Source organism: Sus scrofa, chromosome 10 (assembly GCF_054392235.1).
Source record: "Sus scrofa isolate SSC_HxYL_T2T_F1_AM1 chromosome 10, Sscrofa_HxYL_maternal_Yorkshire_Landrace_v2.0, whole genome shotgun sequence".
Taxonomy (NCBI): domain Eukaryota; kingdom Metazoa; phylum Chordata; class Mammalia; order Artiodactyla; family Suidae; genus Sus; species Sus scrofa.
In genome coordinates, this window is record NC_139392.1 from 51613762 (window position 1) to 51631694 (window position 17933).

General features: G+C 41.4%; 1 protein-coding gene across 8 annotated transcripts in view; it reads left to right on the forward strand.

The window, feature by feature from the left end:
• Positions 1-17933, forward strand: part of LOC110258480 (protein FAM240B-like) — a 135199-nt gene that overhangs the window by 110384 nt on the left and 6882 nt on the right. For all 8 annotated transcript variants that reach the window (XM_084979668.1, XM_084979670.1, XM_084979669.1 and 5 more), the window contains one exon: positions 9856-10001. In XM_084979668.1, coding sequence (XP_084835794.1) covers positions 9856-10001 — 146 coding nt within the window. The remainder of the gene's footprint in view (positions 1-9855; positions 10002-17933) is intronic.

Sequence of the window (17933 nt, forward strand, 5' to 3'; positions counted from 1 at the left end):
CCTTCACCCCCAAATAAATAAATAAATAAAACTGTTGTTCCTGAATTTTGACCCATTGAGGGTGGAAGAAAACACACCTATCTAAGAGTGAACAAAAAGAAATTAGCCTATATTCTTAAAGACTCTTGTGACTGGAGTTTTCTTGTGTCAGCAGGTTGAGGATCCAGCATTGTCACTGCAGCTTCTCAGGTTGCTGCCATGTCTTGGGGTGGATCCCTGGCCCAGAAACTTCTGTGTGCTATGGGTATGGCCAAAAAAAAAAAAAAAAAAGGAATCTCAGGATTACAGAGAACCAAAAAGACATTGAAAGAAAATGCTGGAGTTCCTGTCGTGGCACAGTGGTTAATGAATCCAACTAGGAACCATGAGGTCGGAGGTTCGATCCCTGCCTTTGTTCAGTGGGTTAAGGATCCCGCGTTGCCGTGAGCTGTGGTGCAGTTTGCAGACTCGGCTCGGATCCCACTTTGCTGTGGCTCTGGCGTGGGCCAGCGGCTACAGCTCCGATTCGACCCCTAGCCTGGGAACCTCCATGTGCTGTGAGAGCGGCCCAAGAAATGCCAAAAAGACACCAAAAAAAAAAGAAAGAAAGAAAGAAAGAAAGAAAGAAAGAAAGAAAGAAAGAAAGAAAGAAAGAAAAAGAAAATGCGTAGATTTATCTGAGAAGTCTATTCCCTTCTAATCTGCATATACCATGGGATAAAAATAGCAAATTGAAATTTAGAAGCATGGAGTGTAAAGACCTAAACTTGGATTTCTTAAAAAAAATCAATTTCACAAGAACATAATGGAGACACCTGAGTTTGAAAATGTCCTCAGTGAAAAATAGGATCTTAATCTCAAAGACCTTTAAGAATGACTAAGGAGGTTTCAGGTACCTGATGGGTTTATGTATCTGGACATTCCTTAGCAATTCTTATTCCTATGACTATAAAAGCATCACTGATTCATCCCACAGGAAATCACAGTGGCTTTCCCTTCTTCCTGACCCCACTCAGAGAACAATTAGGAAAGTAATGCCTTTTCATCCTTGTCCAGCATCACATACATAGTTAATGAGTTTCTCTGCCTGGACCATGTGAAGATGCAGCAAAAGTAACTGCCAGTGCTTAGGTTTTATGTCAGTACCCCTAAGAAAAATGACAGCTTTTATTTTCTGTTCTTTGATTCATCTTGATGTTTGTTAAAATGACTGTCAATTCTGTTTCTTGAAGCTACAAAGGGGACAATACCAGCTACCAACACACTGCTCACAGTGAGCACAGTATATGAGGCTACAGACATAAAACAAGTGAAAAAGGAGGTGGAGTAGCATAGCTCATCTAAATCAAAATGCATTTCCTCTTAGAGAAGTTCTTATAAGTGGTCATGATCCTAAATGCTGAAATTCAAGTTTTCCAGAAGTTTCCAGGAAAACAAGCAATTAGATTATGAAATAACATGAGATTGAGTCGAATCTTTAGCAGAGTGTCAACTGTCACCTTTGGTAAAACAATCATTTTTTAAACAAATTGGGCATCATTCAATGTATGTGATTATAAGATCTGACCACAAGGGAGTTCCCATCATGACTCAGCAGAAATGAATCTGACTAGTAACCATGAGGACACAGGTTTGGTCCCTGGCCTTGTTCAGTGGGTTAAGGATCTGGCATTGCCATGAGCTGTGGTGTAGGTCACAGACATGGCTTGAATCTGGCTTTGCTGTGGTTATGATGTAGGCTAATGGCTACATCTCTGATTCAACCCCTAGCCTGGGAACCTCCATATGCCACAGGTGCAGCTCTTAAAAAAAAAAAAAAAAAAAGTACCTGACCACAAGGATCCCCAAATGTAACATCTTAAGTGATATAAGAGTGAAACATCACCAAGACCTTTTGCTAAAGTGTTCTCTGTACAGAGTCCAACTGATAAAATCTAAGGTATTCTATTTCTGACAGCTCAGCAACACAGACAAATAAACCTTAATATGTTCTGAGTATACAGCATTTAATACTGTGTATAAAGACAATGAGAGCTTCTTTAGGAGATGGTTCAAATTCAGTTAACATTGTTGACCTCTTATCAGAGATAAGACTCTGAGCTCCCTGAGGGCAAGCATGTATTGTGTTAGTGATGAAAATTTGGGGAAAAAGTGTACAGAGAACACTTTAACAAAAGCTCTTGGTGATGTTTCACCTTTACATCATCTAGGATGCTATATTTGTAACCCTCATGGTCAGATCTTATAATCACATACACTGAGTAATGCCAATACATTGGCAGTACTAGGTGATTTCCTCTCTCTTGCCACATTTAAGCTCCACTTCATGGATAAGCAAACTGGGGCTCAGAGCACTCAAAAGCTTATTGCCCAAAGTCACAATAGTGACAACTGTCCTCTGTCCTCCCTCTTAGCGCCCTGGCCATCGTGGATGTCAGAGCAGAGCTTATAGGCCTGATGAGTGAGGCGGGAACCAAAGTAGTATTTGGCAGGCGGTTGTGTCTGCAGTCCTCTGGTGGATGAGGTGAGGCTTGGTGTAAAGTTTCAATCCCAGTTGCTGCTAGGATGAGAGCAAGAGCCAGTCTGGCCAGTGAAGATGGTATTTTCACCCTCGGGTTTGGAGGCAGGAAAGTGGCTGCTCAAGGAGACTAGTAGGAAGAGGGAGGCAGGGAGAAAGTGAAATAGTTCAGGATGCCCTGCAGGGAAAGCCTGGGGAGGAGGTTTTTGAGAAAAGCTATGTGTTATGGTGTATGCATGTGGGTGGAAAAGGAATTTTCTGGATTCAAAGCAAGGTATAGAAAAGACAAGTTTATTGAGGCAAGAGACACTGTTAACACAGTGGGCTGACTTCTTGATAATCAGGGAGATGCATGGTCATGTCTGTTTTATAGCCTGGAGACAAAGGAGAGAGAGGAGAGGTCTCACCATGCACCTATTGACCTGCTGATTGGTTGGGGAAGGATGGGGTCTTTGGATACACTTGCTGGTTGGTTGGGGGTGTATATTACCCCTATAGGTGTTGGGTAAGGCATGGGCCACATACCTTTCCTATCGGGGGCAGGAAGGAGTAGGCTAAGTTGCTGGGGTAGGGAGATCCTTTGGATCATTGTACCCATTACACTGAGACAGGAGGGATGCTAAGGGCCTGGTAATTCTTATCTCAGCTGGAGGCTTTTTGAGTTTTATCTCCTTGAAGAAGCCTTAAATCCTACACTAAGGAAGAAAGACACAGGCTAAAGCTGTAGATAGAGAAAGCACCACTTAAGAGGAACTAGGGAGCCATTGGACTGCATATAGCCAAAAACCCTATTTTTTTTTTTTTTTTTTTTTTGGTAATCACAGTGTTCCTGTCCTTCAATGTAATGTCTTGAAGCAAAATGTGTGCTCATTGCTCCCTGCCCCCTGCTTCCTGTTGCTCAGGTCCAGTAGCTTCACTCCTTCATGAGTGAACAGCACCTTGCTTGCCCCTGACAGCATCCAAGTTCAACCCCTCCTGAAGCCCTCCTGAAGCCCCCAAAATGCTTCCTTACTCAAAGTGAACAGGAAACAGAGCCACCATGCTTCAGATTCTTCAAAGCCTTCTGCCTGATTTCCTTTGGACTTACTCTGATTTAATTCATTCCTTGGGTGTGTAGACACCACTCTGCTTTCAGCTGTTTCTCTTAACCTAATTCACAATTACACAACTATGCTGTCTTAGAATAAATCCTCCTTTCATATCTAAACCACATTTTTTTCCAAATAAAATGAAGGTGAAATGATGGGATGATGTGAGCAGTCTGCATTCCTGAATAGGCCTCGTTTTTTTTTTTTAATGAAAATCTTTTTAGAATAAAGTATTAATTCTAAATTTTAAGAAAAAAATTTAGTGAGTTCCTATTTGACCAAACTATACTTTCTCTGAATACTGGATACCTAATACGAGCTTTGAATTTTTTTTTTTTTTTTTTTTTTTTTGTCTTTTTGTCTTTTCTATGGCTGCACCCATGGCATATGGAGATTCTCAGGCTAAGGGTCTAATTGGAGCTGTAGCTGCCGGCCTACACCAGAGCCACAGCAACGCCAGATCCGAGCTGATTCTGCGACCTACAATACAGCTCATGGCAATGCCGGATCCTTAACCCACTGGGCTAGGCCAGGGATCAAACCCGCAACCTCATGGTTCCTAGTCGGATTGGTTAACCATTGAGCCACGATGGGATCTCCTGAATTTTTAAGAACATTTTCCACTAAAAGAATGTGAAAATCAGTCTTGCATTACCTTTTGTCCACCTAAATTGCAAATCTGCATTAACATCTTCCTCCCCATTCAAAGCTAGTGCTATTTTCTTTTCTAGCATTTACACAGGTGGAGGTCACATCAGGAAACTGAGAGGCCTTAGTTTTCCACAACTTGAATTCATGTGTGAGTGTGTCTTTTTAGAGCCACAGATGGAAGTTCTCAGGCTAGGGGTCAAATCAGAGCTGTAGCCACTGGGCTACACCACATCCATAGCAACATGGGATCTGAGCCACATCTGTGACCTACACCACAGCTCAAGGCAATGCCAGATCCTTAATCCACTGAGTGAGGCCAAGGACTGAACCTGTTTCCTCATGGATAATAGATTTGTTTCTGCTGAGCCATGATGGGAACTCCTCCTGCAACTTGAATTAAATCCACAGGAAACCTAATTGCACTCATCCCATACTCTAGTTTTATGAATCAAAATTTTGAATCTGATATATTCTTTAAAAAACTGATCTATGCTTTTATTGACAACTCTTTCAATATCAAGTGAGTAGGAATTTATTAGCAATCTGTGTACTGAATCCATTATCCAAGGATGGAAAATAAATGGGATGTATGCCCTCAGAAGATAAAGCATGTGCTCCCATTAGGCTGCAGGATGGACTCTGCTCCACTCTTCAGAATGTAGGTGGGGATCAGAGAGAGCCTGGAGAAACTCCAGGGCACAGTGCCCTTGACATTATCCTGGCACAGTTTTGCCCAAGTCAGTTATGGCTACAGAAATTATCAGATAACTAGAATATTGGTCTAGGAGGAAAAAGAGAAGGAGTGGAAAAAAAATAATAAAATAAAAGAATGAGTTCCTAGGGAAAAAAAAAATCTTTACAGAATACTCAAATCTGCTAATCAGAAACAAGACAAGGATGTCCACTTTCACCACAGTTATTCAACGTAGTTTTGGAAGTCCTAGCCGTGGCAATCAGAGAAGAAAAAGAAAAAAAAAGAATCCAAATTGGAAAAGAAAAAGTAAAACTATCACTATTTGCAGACGACAGGATGCTATACCTAGAAACCCCTAAAGATAACACCAGAGGCAGAGCTTCCATGCCTGCCCACTTGCATCTCTCACAAGCATCCTATCTCAATAAATCTATTTCTTGCCTATCAAAAAAAAAAAAAAAAGACAGCACCAGAAAACTATTAGAACTCATCAACGAATTTGGCAAAGTTAAAGGCTACATATTTAATACACAGAAATCAATTGCATTTCTATATACTAATAATGAAAGAACAGAAAGAGAAATCAGAGAAACCATCCCATTTATAATTTCATCAAAAAGAATACCTAGGAAGAAACTTACCTAAAGAGACAAAAGACCTATTCTCTGAAAACTATAAAATGTTGATGAAAGAAATCAAAGATGACACAAACAGGTGGAAAGCTATAATATGCTTTGGATTGGAAGAATCAATATTGTCAAAATGATTATGCTACCCAAGGCAATCTACAGATTCAGTGGAATCCCTATCAAATTACCAAAGAGATTATTCACAGAACTAGAACAGAATACTTCAAAATTTGTATGGAAACACAAGAGTGAACAGCCAAAGCAATATTGAAAAAGAAAAGCAAAATGGAGGAATCAAGCTTCCTGACTTCAGACAATGCTACAAAGCTACAGTCATCAAAACAATATGGTACTGGCACAAAAACAGAAATATAGAGACCAATGGAACTGGATGGAAAGCCCAGAAATAAACCTAGGTACCTATGGTCAATTAATCTATGACAAAGGAGGACAGAACATACAATGGAGGAAAGATAGTCTCTCCAATAAAATGTGCTGGGAAAACTGGAAAGCTACATTTAAAAGAATGAAAGAACACTAACACCATTACAAAAATAAACTCAAAATGGATTAAATATAAGGCCAGACAGATACTATAAAACTGCTAGATGAAAACATAGGCAGAATGCTCTTTGACATAAATCACAGCAACTTCTTATTTGATCCACCTCCTAGAATAATTATGATAAAGACACAAACCATTGAGACCTAATCAAACTCAAAAGCTTTTACACAGCAAAGGAAACCATTAAAAAAACAAAAATACAACAAAAAAAATGGGAGAAAAAACTCTGCCAACAATCCAACAGCAAAGGGCTTAATCTCCAAAATGTACAAACAACTCATGCAACTCAACAACAAAAGGACAAACAACCCAAGTAAAAAATAAGCAGAAGATCTAAATAGACATTTTTCCAAAGACATATGGATGGCCAACAAGCATAAGAAAAAATGCTCAGTATCACTAATTATTAGAGAAATGCAAATCAAAACTACAATGAGGTGTCACCTCACACCACTCAGAATGGCCATCATTAACAAGTCAAGAAATAACAAATTCTGGAGAAAAATATGGAGGAAAGGGTACCCTCCTTCACTGTTGGTGGGAGCGTAAATTGGTACAACCACTATGGAAAACAGATGGAGGTATCTCAGGAAACCAAATATAGAACTACCATATGATCCAGCAATTCCACTGCTGGGCATATATCCAGACAAAATTTTCATTGAAAAAGATGCGTGCACCCCTATGTTCATAGCAGCACTATTCAAAATAGCCAGCACATGGAAACAACCTAAATATCCATCAACAGATGAATGGATTAAGAAGATGTGGTACATATATACAATGAAATGTTACTCAGCCATAAAAAAGACAAACTAATGTCATTTCCAGCAACAGGGATGTAATTAGAGGCTCTCATACTAAGTAAAGTAAGCCAGAAAGAAAAAGACAAATACCATATGATGTCACTTATTTGTGGAATCTAAAATATGGAGCTGATGATCCTATCCAAAAAACAAAAACAAAACCAGAAACAGATCATGGCCAAGGAGAGCAGACTTGGGGTTCCCACTGGGGAAAGGGGAGGGAGTGGGATGGATGGGCATTTTGAGGTTTTGGGGTTTTGGTTTTTTTTTTGTCTTTTTTAGGGCCACACCTGCAGCATATGGAGGTTCCCAGGCAAGGGGTCTAATTGGAGCTGTAGCCACTGGCCCATGCCACAGCCACAGCAATGGGCATCAAAGCTGCGTCTGCGACCTACACCACAGCTTACAGCAATGCCAGGTCTTAACCCACTGAGCAAGGCCAGGGTAGAACCCACAACCTCATGGTTCCTAGTCAGATTCGTTAACCACTGAGCCATGATGGGAACTCCAATTTTGAGGGTTTTTTTGGATGCAGACTGTTATATTTGGAATGGATGTGTAATGGGATCCTACTGTATAGCACATGGAAATGTGTGTGATTGGATCATATTGCTGTACAATAGAACTTGATTGAACATTGTAAATCAACTATACTTTAATGATAATAATAATAAAAAGAAAACTAAGGTTCTTCCTACTTAGGGACATTTATACATCCCTCCAAGTGGGAATTTCTTGCCACTTCTTTAGTACAAGAATCAGAGTCTATTATAATATTATAATAATATAAATAAAATATTCTATACTATTCTGGATTATAAACAATTCTATATTATAAATTATATGTTCTATATAGTTCTATAATATACAATTACTCTTCTGTATTACAAATATAAAATCACAGATGTGTTATTTATTCCCTGAAAGCTTTTCTGAGCTTCTCTCACCCCTACTCCCCTGGGCTGCTGTGGGCAATCCCACTTGCATGGGATCACTGGGACTCTGTAGCAAGGGAGGCAAGATCCAGGTCCTTTCCACTCTCCAGCCAGAGCCAAAGCTCTTGCCTGAGCAGGTGGTCAACTGTAGGCAGAGAAGGCTCTGTTTTGCAGTCCTTTGCATCTATTAAGTTCTGGAAAATGGGCAGTGCTTAGGTAAAAAGTAAATGCTTTTTAGTATTAAACATGTGTATTTTCATGGGACATATACACACATGCCACACAATCTTGCTCTGGATATGGCCAATTGCAGATACAGTGATGAGGACTGGTAGAGTAGAGGGCATCCACTTTGAGGATGGACAGGCCTACATCCAAATTCCTGCTCTTTCATGTTCAGCTATGAGGCTATAAGCAAATTCTGTCTCTTAATTTCCTCATCTGAACAATGAATTCAGAATCACCCATCACACAGAATTGTAGTGAGGATCAAATTGGACAGTGTGTAAGAAATGCCTATTACATATTATATGCTCAATAAATGATAGATGTCGTTAATTTTTGAGGAAGGCTGGAAAGAGCATAACATTTATTGGGTGCCTGTTGTTTGCCATGCCAAGTTTGTATTTAGAGCTTTAAATACATCACCTTGGAGTTCCCATTGTGGCACAGTGGTTAATGAATCCGACAAGGAACCATGAGGTTGAGGGTTCAATCCCTGGCCTTGGTCAGTGGGTTAAAGATCCCGCATTGCTGCGAGCTGTGGTTGTAGGTTGCAGATTCGACTCAGATCCCGCATTGCTCTGGCTCTGGTGTAGACAGGCGGCTACAGCTCTGATTAGATCCCTAGCCTGGGAACCTCCATATGCCATGGGAGCAGCCCAAGAAATGGTAAAAAGACCCAAAAAATAAATAAATAAATAAATGTACCACCTTGTTCTACACGCAAACACACACACACAGAGAAAGAGCTGTGATGTAACTGTTAAAGGATTTTTTGTTTTGTTTTGTTTTTTTGTCTTTTTAGGGTCGTACGTATGGCACATGGAGGTTCCCAGACTAGGGGTCTAATTGGAGCTATAGCTGCCGGCCTACACCACAGCCACAACAACACAGGATCCAAGCCACAGCTGAGACCTACATCAGAGCTCATGGCAACACTGGATCCTTAACCCACTGAGTGAGGCCAGGGATCAAACCCACAACCTCATGGTTACTGATCAAGTTCGTTAACCACTGAGCCACAATGGGGACTCCTGTTAAAGGGTTTTTTTTTTTTTTTTGATAATTTTTAAGTTAAAATTATGACTCTCATACTGATATAAAATAAATTTGTGTCAAATAGTTAACTTATTATATTTAATGAAAAAACTAGTAAGATATTACAACTGATTCAAGGAGAATTCAGAAAAACACATAGTCAAGAATACTGAAATGAGGATTTCCTGCCTGGCGCGGTGGGCTTAAGGATCCAGTGTAAGTTGCAGCTGCAGCTCAGATTTAATCTCTGGCCCTGGAAATTTCATATGCTGTGGGGGTGGTCATCAAAAAAATTCTGAAATGAATTTTTAAGAAGGTGAAAATTGGTTGATATTCACAGGGATATCAATTGCATTCCACTGAACAAAATATATTTGAGTCTCTGTTCAAAAATAATTCATATTGCTATATTTTTTCTATAACTTAACAGAGTTGAAAAAAATAGCTCGAAGACAATGAAAAAGGCAGGCACTTGTAGAATCAGATAAACTGGAAGCATTATTAGATATCTTTTGTATTTTGTTCATTTCAAAAATTTTCATGATATTTTCTGACATTAACCTTTATTATCCCCATTTTCAACTGAGAAAATCATAGTGACTGTGTAAATTGTCTACAGGCACAAAAAGTGTAATTGGCAGTGTATGGATTCAAACTCATCTTTCATAACTTCAAAATTAGAGTGGCTTTGTTTGAAGTACTTGGAATTTGATTTTTCTTTTATTTTTAGAGGATGAACAATCAATATATCCGTCGAGAAGTCTTCTGCTGTGAAACTTGCCATGAGCTCAAAAGCTTCTGGGAGAAAGAAATTAGAAAACAGACTTGTTACCGGGAACTGGAAGAAGATCGACAGGGAAGGAGTGCCCTGGGAAAGTATGTGGATTGTTTCTCTGCTCTTTTTAGAGGTAGATTTCCCCAGAAATATACCAGATGTAGAGATGGGGGAAACTAACTTATTTTCATTACCCACTGTCCTAAGAATACAAATTTTGGAGATGGTATGGTCAAATCAGTGTAGCCACAAGACAAAAGGAGAATGAGGCTTAGAAGGAAGACATTTATTATACTCACAACCTTCAGAAAGCGCATCCCTGCATGCCATGCAGGGCCACAGGGGAAGCACCAGGTTTTTGACAGATGGCAGTAGACAGAAACAAAGGAAACGGCTATGCCAGAGCCTTTATTGGGATTTCTGAGGAAAAGTCAAGGCAGGGCAGAGTAAACAGCTTAAGGTTGGCTAGCTTGAATAATTCCCAATAGTTTGAGGATTTAAGGATGATCTGGTACGTGGCCTGGCCCTGGAATGATATAGGACAGGGGAAATATGACTTTATGTCTAAGAGTTAGATAAGGAGGTGGTTGGGGTCACAGACTTAGGATTGGTTAACACACAGAAGAAAGGGAAGGGCAGTCTTTCTGTGGCCAGAAAGCCTTTTTATTTTTATTTTATATTATTTTTTCATGGCTGCACCCATGGCATATGGAAATTCCTGGGCCAGTATTGAATCCAAGCCAGAGCTGCAACCTATACCACAGCTTCAGCAATGCCAGATCTTTTTGCCAACTGTGCTGGGCTGGGGATCAAATCCTCATCTCTGCAGCTACCTGAGCCAAGCCACTGCGTTTGGATTCTTAACCCACTTCAGCACAGTGAGAACTCCAAGAAAGCTTTTTAAGGTGTCAGTATATCATAAAATATAGAAAACTAAAGACATAATTCATCTACTCATTTATTTTTGCCACCATCTACCATAGTATACCAGGGTTTATCAACCTCAGCACTACTGATATTTATGACTTTACAAATCTTTGTTAGTGGGGTGGTTGTCTTATGCTTTGTAAGATATTTTAGTAGCACTTCCCTTAAAATGTTGGGATGCTGGTAGGACTCCCCCACTGTGACAACCAAAAACATCTCCTGATATTTCCAAACATGGATGGCAAATTTGCCCCTGATTGAGAATCAATGATTTATGGATCTGAATGAGGTTTTTAGTGTATAAACAAAAATAAGTTTTTGTTACTTATGTCTTAATGATCTGAAAAAAATCTCTTTCTTACCCTGCCTCTGCTACAATCCCCAGCACATGAGGTTATACCAAATTTCAGGGTTAAGTCAACAGATACTTATAAGTGTAAAATACTCCACATCTGAGATGATGCATATTAAGATCCTCGGGGGAAGGATAATGTGGGTTCTTCTCATTGGCAGTTGAACTTGTTCTGGCCAAAGGAGTCTGCCAAGAAGGGAACATTTACTTATGTGAGAAGACGTGTGTCACATCACTCTGACTAAAAGGGCCAGCACCTGTCCTTACACTTGTAGTTGCCTTGGAGCAGATGGACCAGGTCAACTTTTCAGGGACTGTCTGGATTCTCTGTCCCTACAATGGGAACAGCCCAGCCAGGCTGTCTGTTTGCTAAGATATCCACTCACAAGAGGAGTGACATCTGTATGTTCTACTGGACAGCAAAGGCATGTGCCTCCATGTTACTGAGTGTGCTGAGCTAAAAACTTGTAATTCGCATGTGTTGAATTGAAATTAACTTCTAAAAATCTTTCCTCAGCCCCTAAGGGAAAATAGGCTCTTGGTATACCCAAGGAAGAGCTCTGCCATCATTCCAGTTACATTCTTTTTTTTTTTTTTTTTTTTTTTTTTTTGTCTTTTTGCCATTTCTAGGGCCACTCCCGAAGCATATGGAGGTTCCCAGGCTAGGTGTCTAATCAGAGCTGTAGCCACCGGCCTACACCACAGCCACAGCAACTTGGGATCCAAGCCATGTCTGCAACCTACACCACAGCTCACGGCAATGCCAGATCCTTAACCCACTGAGCAAGGGCACGGATCGAACCCGCAACCTCATGGTTCCTAGTCGGATTCGTTAACCACTGAGCCACAAGAGGAACTCCTCCAGTTACATTCTTGGTTGTCCAGCAAGCAAAACTAGATTTTTCTAGATGCTAAAAGTGTCACATGTTAGAACACCCAGTGCTGGAGAGGCCAGGGGAGCGAGAAGAGTCAGTTGTGTAGTGCCTATCATCTTCCTTCCCCAGTCCTTGGTCTACAAGCCTACTGGGAGCCAGATCCCTGCATGACCCCTGTATTGGGTCTTCCTTTCCAGAAGCCCTGGGGTGTAAGATTAAGAGCAAAATTTGCAAATATGATGTGATTTTTTAAAAAATACATATCTACACTTTATCTATAGGTACAAGGAAAATATTAGAAGAAAATACGCTAAGATAGTAGGATTATTTTTGACTAGTGAAATGGCAAACTTTGTATGTATGTGCCTTCCTATTTTTTCCAGTTTCTGCAATGATACTGTGCCATTTTATAATTAGGAAAAGAGGAGTTCCCATCTTGGTGCAGTGGAAATGAATCTGACTAGGAACTATGAGGTTGTGGTTTGGATCCCTTGCCTCTCTCAGTGGGTTAAGGATCCGGCATTGCCATGAGCTGTGGTGTAGGTCACAGATGCAGCTCAGATCAGGGGTTGCTGTGGCTCTAGCATAGGCCAGCAGCAACAGCTCCAATTAGACCCCTAGCCTGGCAACCTCCATATGCCGAGCATGCGGCCCTAAAAAGACAAAAAACAAAAATAAAAAAGAAATAAATACTTAGGAGTTCCTATCGTGGCTCAGCAGTTAACAAATCTGACTAGGAACCATGAGGTTGCAGGTTCTCTCCCTGGCCTCACTCAGTGGGTTAAGGATCCAGCATTTCCATGAGCTGTGATGTAAGTCGCCGATGCTACTCAGATCCAGAATTGCTGTGGCTCTGATGTAGGCCAGCGGCTATATCTCTGATTAGACCCCTAGTCTGGGAACCTCCATATGCCACGGAAGTGGCCCTAGAAAAGACAAATATATATATATATATGAAGTTAGTAAAAGAAAAGCAACCAGGAGTTCCCGTCGTGGCGCAGTGGTTAACGAATCCGACTAGGAACCATGAGGTTGCGGGTTCGGTCCCTGCCCTTGCTCAGTGGGTTAAGGATCCTGTGTTGCCGTGAGCTGTGGTGTAGGTTGCAGACGTGGCTCGGATCCCACGTTGCTGTAGCTCTGGCGTAGGCCGGTGGCTACAGTTCCGATTGGACCCCTAGCCTGGGAACCTCCATATGCCGTGGGAGCGGCCCAAGAAATAGCAAAAAGACAAAAAAAAAAAGAAAAGCAACCAATTGCAATTGGCCCATAGAACAAATGCAATAATTCTCCAGGCTCTCATGTGCCTCTGAAAAGACTCCCTTCAGAGTTTGGAGGAATTTTTCTCTTCCTTCCAAAGCCAAGAGAATCTTCAAAATGTGCTCATCTTCATCTCCCCCAAATGATGTTTAAAGACCTGAATAGAACCATTGCATTGCTCAGAGAAGAGGAAGATCAGCAGGGGAGTAAAGGCAACTTCCCAGGGTCTCCTCTGTTCTCAAGCCTCACTTACCAGAGCTGTTGCCCTTATCAACTAGGAATATAAAACTCAAAAAGCCTTCCTAATTTGGTAAACAATGAGTAACAAAATAGTGGTTTTTAATTACTCTTACTAAACAAGGCAAAACAAAAACACACCCACAAGAACCAAGTTGCCCAAAAAAGATATGAATGTTTTCAAACCCAAACCAGAATGTCAGAATATTTCCTTAAATACTGCTCTCTCTCTCTCTTTTTTTTTTTTTTTTTTTGGTCTTTTGTCCTTTTTAGGGCTGCACCCGTGGCATATGGAGGTTCCCAGGCTAGGGGTCAAATCAGAGCTGTTGCTGCTGGCCTACACCACAGACACAACAATGCCAGATCCAAGCCAGGTCTGTGACCTACACCACAGCTTCACAGCAACACCAGATCATTAACCCACTGAGCGAGGCCAGGGATCAAACCTGCAACCTCATGGTTCCTAGTCAGATGCATTTCCGCTGCACCATGACGGGAACTCCAAATACTGCTTTTCTAAGCATAGAGTTTGAAATGCTGTCTAACTAGAATAATTATCTTCCAGCATATATTTGTAGACCAATGAATGGCACAAATGCTTGGGTTCCTATTTCAGTTTTCTGGGCGATGGCTTTCTAAACTGCACATATATAAATGCATCCCATGAAATACACATATAACCCTGACACCCCTTTTTTTTTGTGTGTGTGTGTGTGTGTTTTGTCTTTTTAGGTCCGCACCTGTGGCATATGGAGGTTCCCAGGCTAGGGGTCTAATCAGAGCTACAGCCACCGGCCTATACCATAGCCACAGCAATGCCAGATCCAAGACACATCTGCGACCTACGCCACAGCCCCTGGCTACGCTGGATCCTTAACCCACTGAGCGAGGCCAGGGATCGAACCTGCAACCTCATGGTTCCTAGTCAGATTCGTTTCTGCTGCGCCATGAGGGGAACTTCCTGACACCCTTTTTTAGTTTACCTTCCATTGATAAAAGGCAAATTCCACCCACTTGACAAGCAAAACATGTTCTAAATGAATAAGAGAAGACAAAAACTTCAAAAATTTTCACCAACGCATTTGCCAATAGTAGAACAGAACCAATAATATCTTATGTTCCTCAGCAAGGCTAAGCAGTATGGGCTTGTGCCAAAGCTGGATGGAGTGGAAACAGGTGTTTTACTATGGACATGCTCATCAGCACATGCCTGCTGTTTCACTGACTGAGGAGTGTAGCCAGAGCTGTGGAGAATCCATTTATTTAATGGATTTAATGTGTGTAGAAGAGGCCCTGGAGGCAAGATCACAAGTCAAAGTGGGTGGTCTCAGAACTGGAAACATTTTAGTAACTCTCACTATAGCAAAAACAGCACAGCAGGCATGTTCCTCTGGAAAAGTTGAAAACTCTTTGCAAATAACTGATTGAGCCAATTTGAGAGAAATCAAGTGTACTATAGATACAATGAGCAAAGCTCTTAGTTTGTTGGGACAGTCTAGGTAAATATATATCATTTTGTTATCATTATGGATTGTGCTCCCTTTTATTTTCAAAAGTATCTCAATTTAGATGATAAATTATATGAACACCTAAATCTAGATAACCAGGCTGTACAATGCTTATATGAAAAAAAAAGTTTTAATGCAAGAAATATATCTTCAACATACTGCTTCAGAATTTAGCACAGCTCACAGTGTCAAGTATGCATTAACTTTGGTGGACTTGAGTGGGGAGAGGGGTTTATTAGGCTTCACCCCAAGATCATTTACCTTTCTCTGCTTTGATTCCTGCTTATCAATTATGTCCATCAGGATGCTTTCAGCAGTGGTAACAAAATATCCAACTCATGGAGTTCCCAAAATGGCACAGAGGAAATGAATCCAATTAGGAACCATAAGGTTGCAGGTTCGATCCCTGGCCTCACTCAGTGGGTCAAGGATTCAGCATTGCCATGAGCTATGGTGTAGGTCACAGATGCGGCTTGGATCTGGCATTGCTGTGGCTCTGGCATAGGCCATAATCTGTAGCTCTGATTAGACCCCTAGCCTGGGAACCTCCATATGCCACAGGTGAGGCCCTAAAAAGACAAAGACAAAAAACAAATCCAACTCATAATCTCCTAAACAGATGAAATCATCATTTCAAACTTTTTATAAGATTGAGCCTACAAAAAAAAAAAATTTAGGAGTTTCCATTGTGGCTCAGCTCTAATGAACCTGACTAGTATCCATGAGGATGCAGGTTCAGTCCCTGGCCTCACTCAGTGGGTTAAAGATCCATCCAGCATTGCCATGAGCTTCGGTGTAGGTCGCAGAGGCAGCTCAGATATGACATTGCTGTGACTATGGTATAGGCCAGCAGCTGCAACTCTGATTTGACCCCTAGCCTGGGAGCTGCCTTATGCTACAGGTACAACCCTAAAAAGACAGAAAAAAAATAATTGAGTCTACCAAAAATATCCAGTGTGAAAAGTTTTAGGTTTGTTTTTTGTTTTTGTTTTTTTCCATTCAGACTTATTGGGTGAGGTGTGTGGCTTGTGAACTGAGTTGTTCAGATCAGTGACCGGAAGCTGGCCTGTGACCAGACCAGCTAGTGATCTGCAGGTCAAAGGGAACTAGGATCAGGCCCACGTCTCCCCACCAATGACAACCAACTGTAACGTCATGTTCATTACTACACAGGATTAGGGTCAGCAAAAGCATCATCTGACTTTTCATATTCAAAGTGCAGAGGTTATGGAGTTTCCGTTGTGGCATAGCAGAAACAATATGACTACTGTCAGTGAGGATGAAGGTTTGATCCCTAGCCCCGCTTAGTGCGTTAAGGACCTAGGTTTTGACGAGCTATGGTGTAGGTCGCAGACAGAGCTCTGATCCCAAGTTGCTGTGGCTGTGGTGTAGGCCAGCAGTTGTAGCTCAGATTAGACCCCTAGCCTGGGAACTTGCATGTGCCGTGGGTGAAGCCCTAAAAGGCAAAAAAAAAAAAAAAAAAAAAAGCAAAGGTTATTATTATAGTGCTGAAATCCGAAGTGGGAGATCCAGGACTCATTAAAATATTCATGCCTTGATGACAAGGATTCTTATTTTACCACTCTTTGTTTTTTGTTTTTTAGGGTCATGCACATGGTATATGGAAGTTCCCAGAGTCTAGGGGTCTAATCAGAGCTACAGCTGCTGGCCACAGCCACAGCCACAGCAATGTGGGAACCTAGTTGCATCTGTGACCTATACTACAGCTCAAGGCAATGCCAGATCCTTAACCCTCTGACTGAGGTCAGGGATCAAACCTGCATCCTCATGGATGCTAATTGATTCGTAACCACTGAACCACAATGGGAACTCCTTACTCCTCTTCTTTACATACTGAGGTAGACTCAGAGTGCCTTCAAGATAACTTGCTATTGAGAGTAGAGTTGACCAAGAGCTCTACCTGCTGCCTTTCTGGATTTGCCATGAGGCCACATTTACCCCAGCTTCTTCTAGTCAATGCTGAGTATGGCAGGGGCTCACTAGTCCTGGGAAATTCTTGCCTGACAGGGCAACTTTTATCAGGCACCTCATTAGCCCAACCTAGGCTTTCTTTTGAACTGTGCTGTAGTTTGGAGTTTTTCCTGCCCAATCATTCCTTCCTTCTCTCTCCCCTTTCACAAGGATTAGACCAGCATGCTAGTCTGAAGGCTATCCCTAACTACTTCTGTTCCCTCCTCACCTCTGTCACTTTATTTTTCATGGGTGATTCCTCCAAATCTGCTTCTTGGAGGACCCAAGCTTATACAGATATTTAGTGTCTGTCAAGCACATGATAGAAAAAACCAACTATGTGCCCAGTAGATCTTCCCTGGTTCCCAGTAAGGACATTGTGATTCTGGTTTATGGTGCTTTAAAAAAAATGCCACTTTTTAGTCAAATCTCATACTTTTCAAGCAGAATCTGTGTTCCTAGATATTAATTACAAGTCCTCCACAAATCAAGTGAATCTAGAACAACAAATTATTTGAAAAGTGAGGTCAATATTTCCAGGCTTTGTGGGAGGAAAAAAATGTTCTCTTCAAGCTTCAATGCCAGGGGGGGTTTTGCCTTTTTTTTTTTAGGGCCACTCTGGAAGCATAAGAAGACAGGCTAGGGGTTGAGTAGGAGCTGTAGCCACCAGCCTATGCCACAGCCACAGCAACTCAAGATCTGAGCCAAGTCTGTGACCTACACCACAGCTCACAGCAACACCAGATCCTTAACCCACTGAGCAAGGCGAGGGATAGAACCCATGTCCTCATGGATGCTAGTTGGGGTCGTTAACCACTAAGCCACAACAGGAACTCCCAATGCCAGTTTTATTGCTCTTCTACCAGTTTTTTTTTTTTCTTCCTTTTTAGGGCCACACATGCAGCA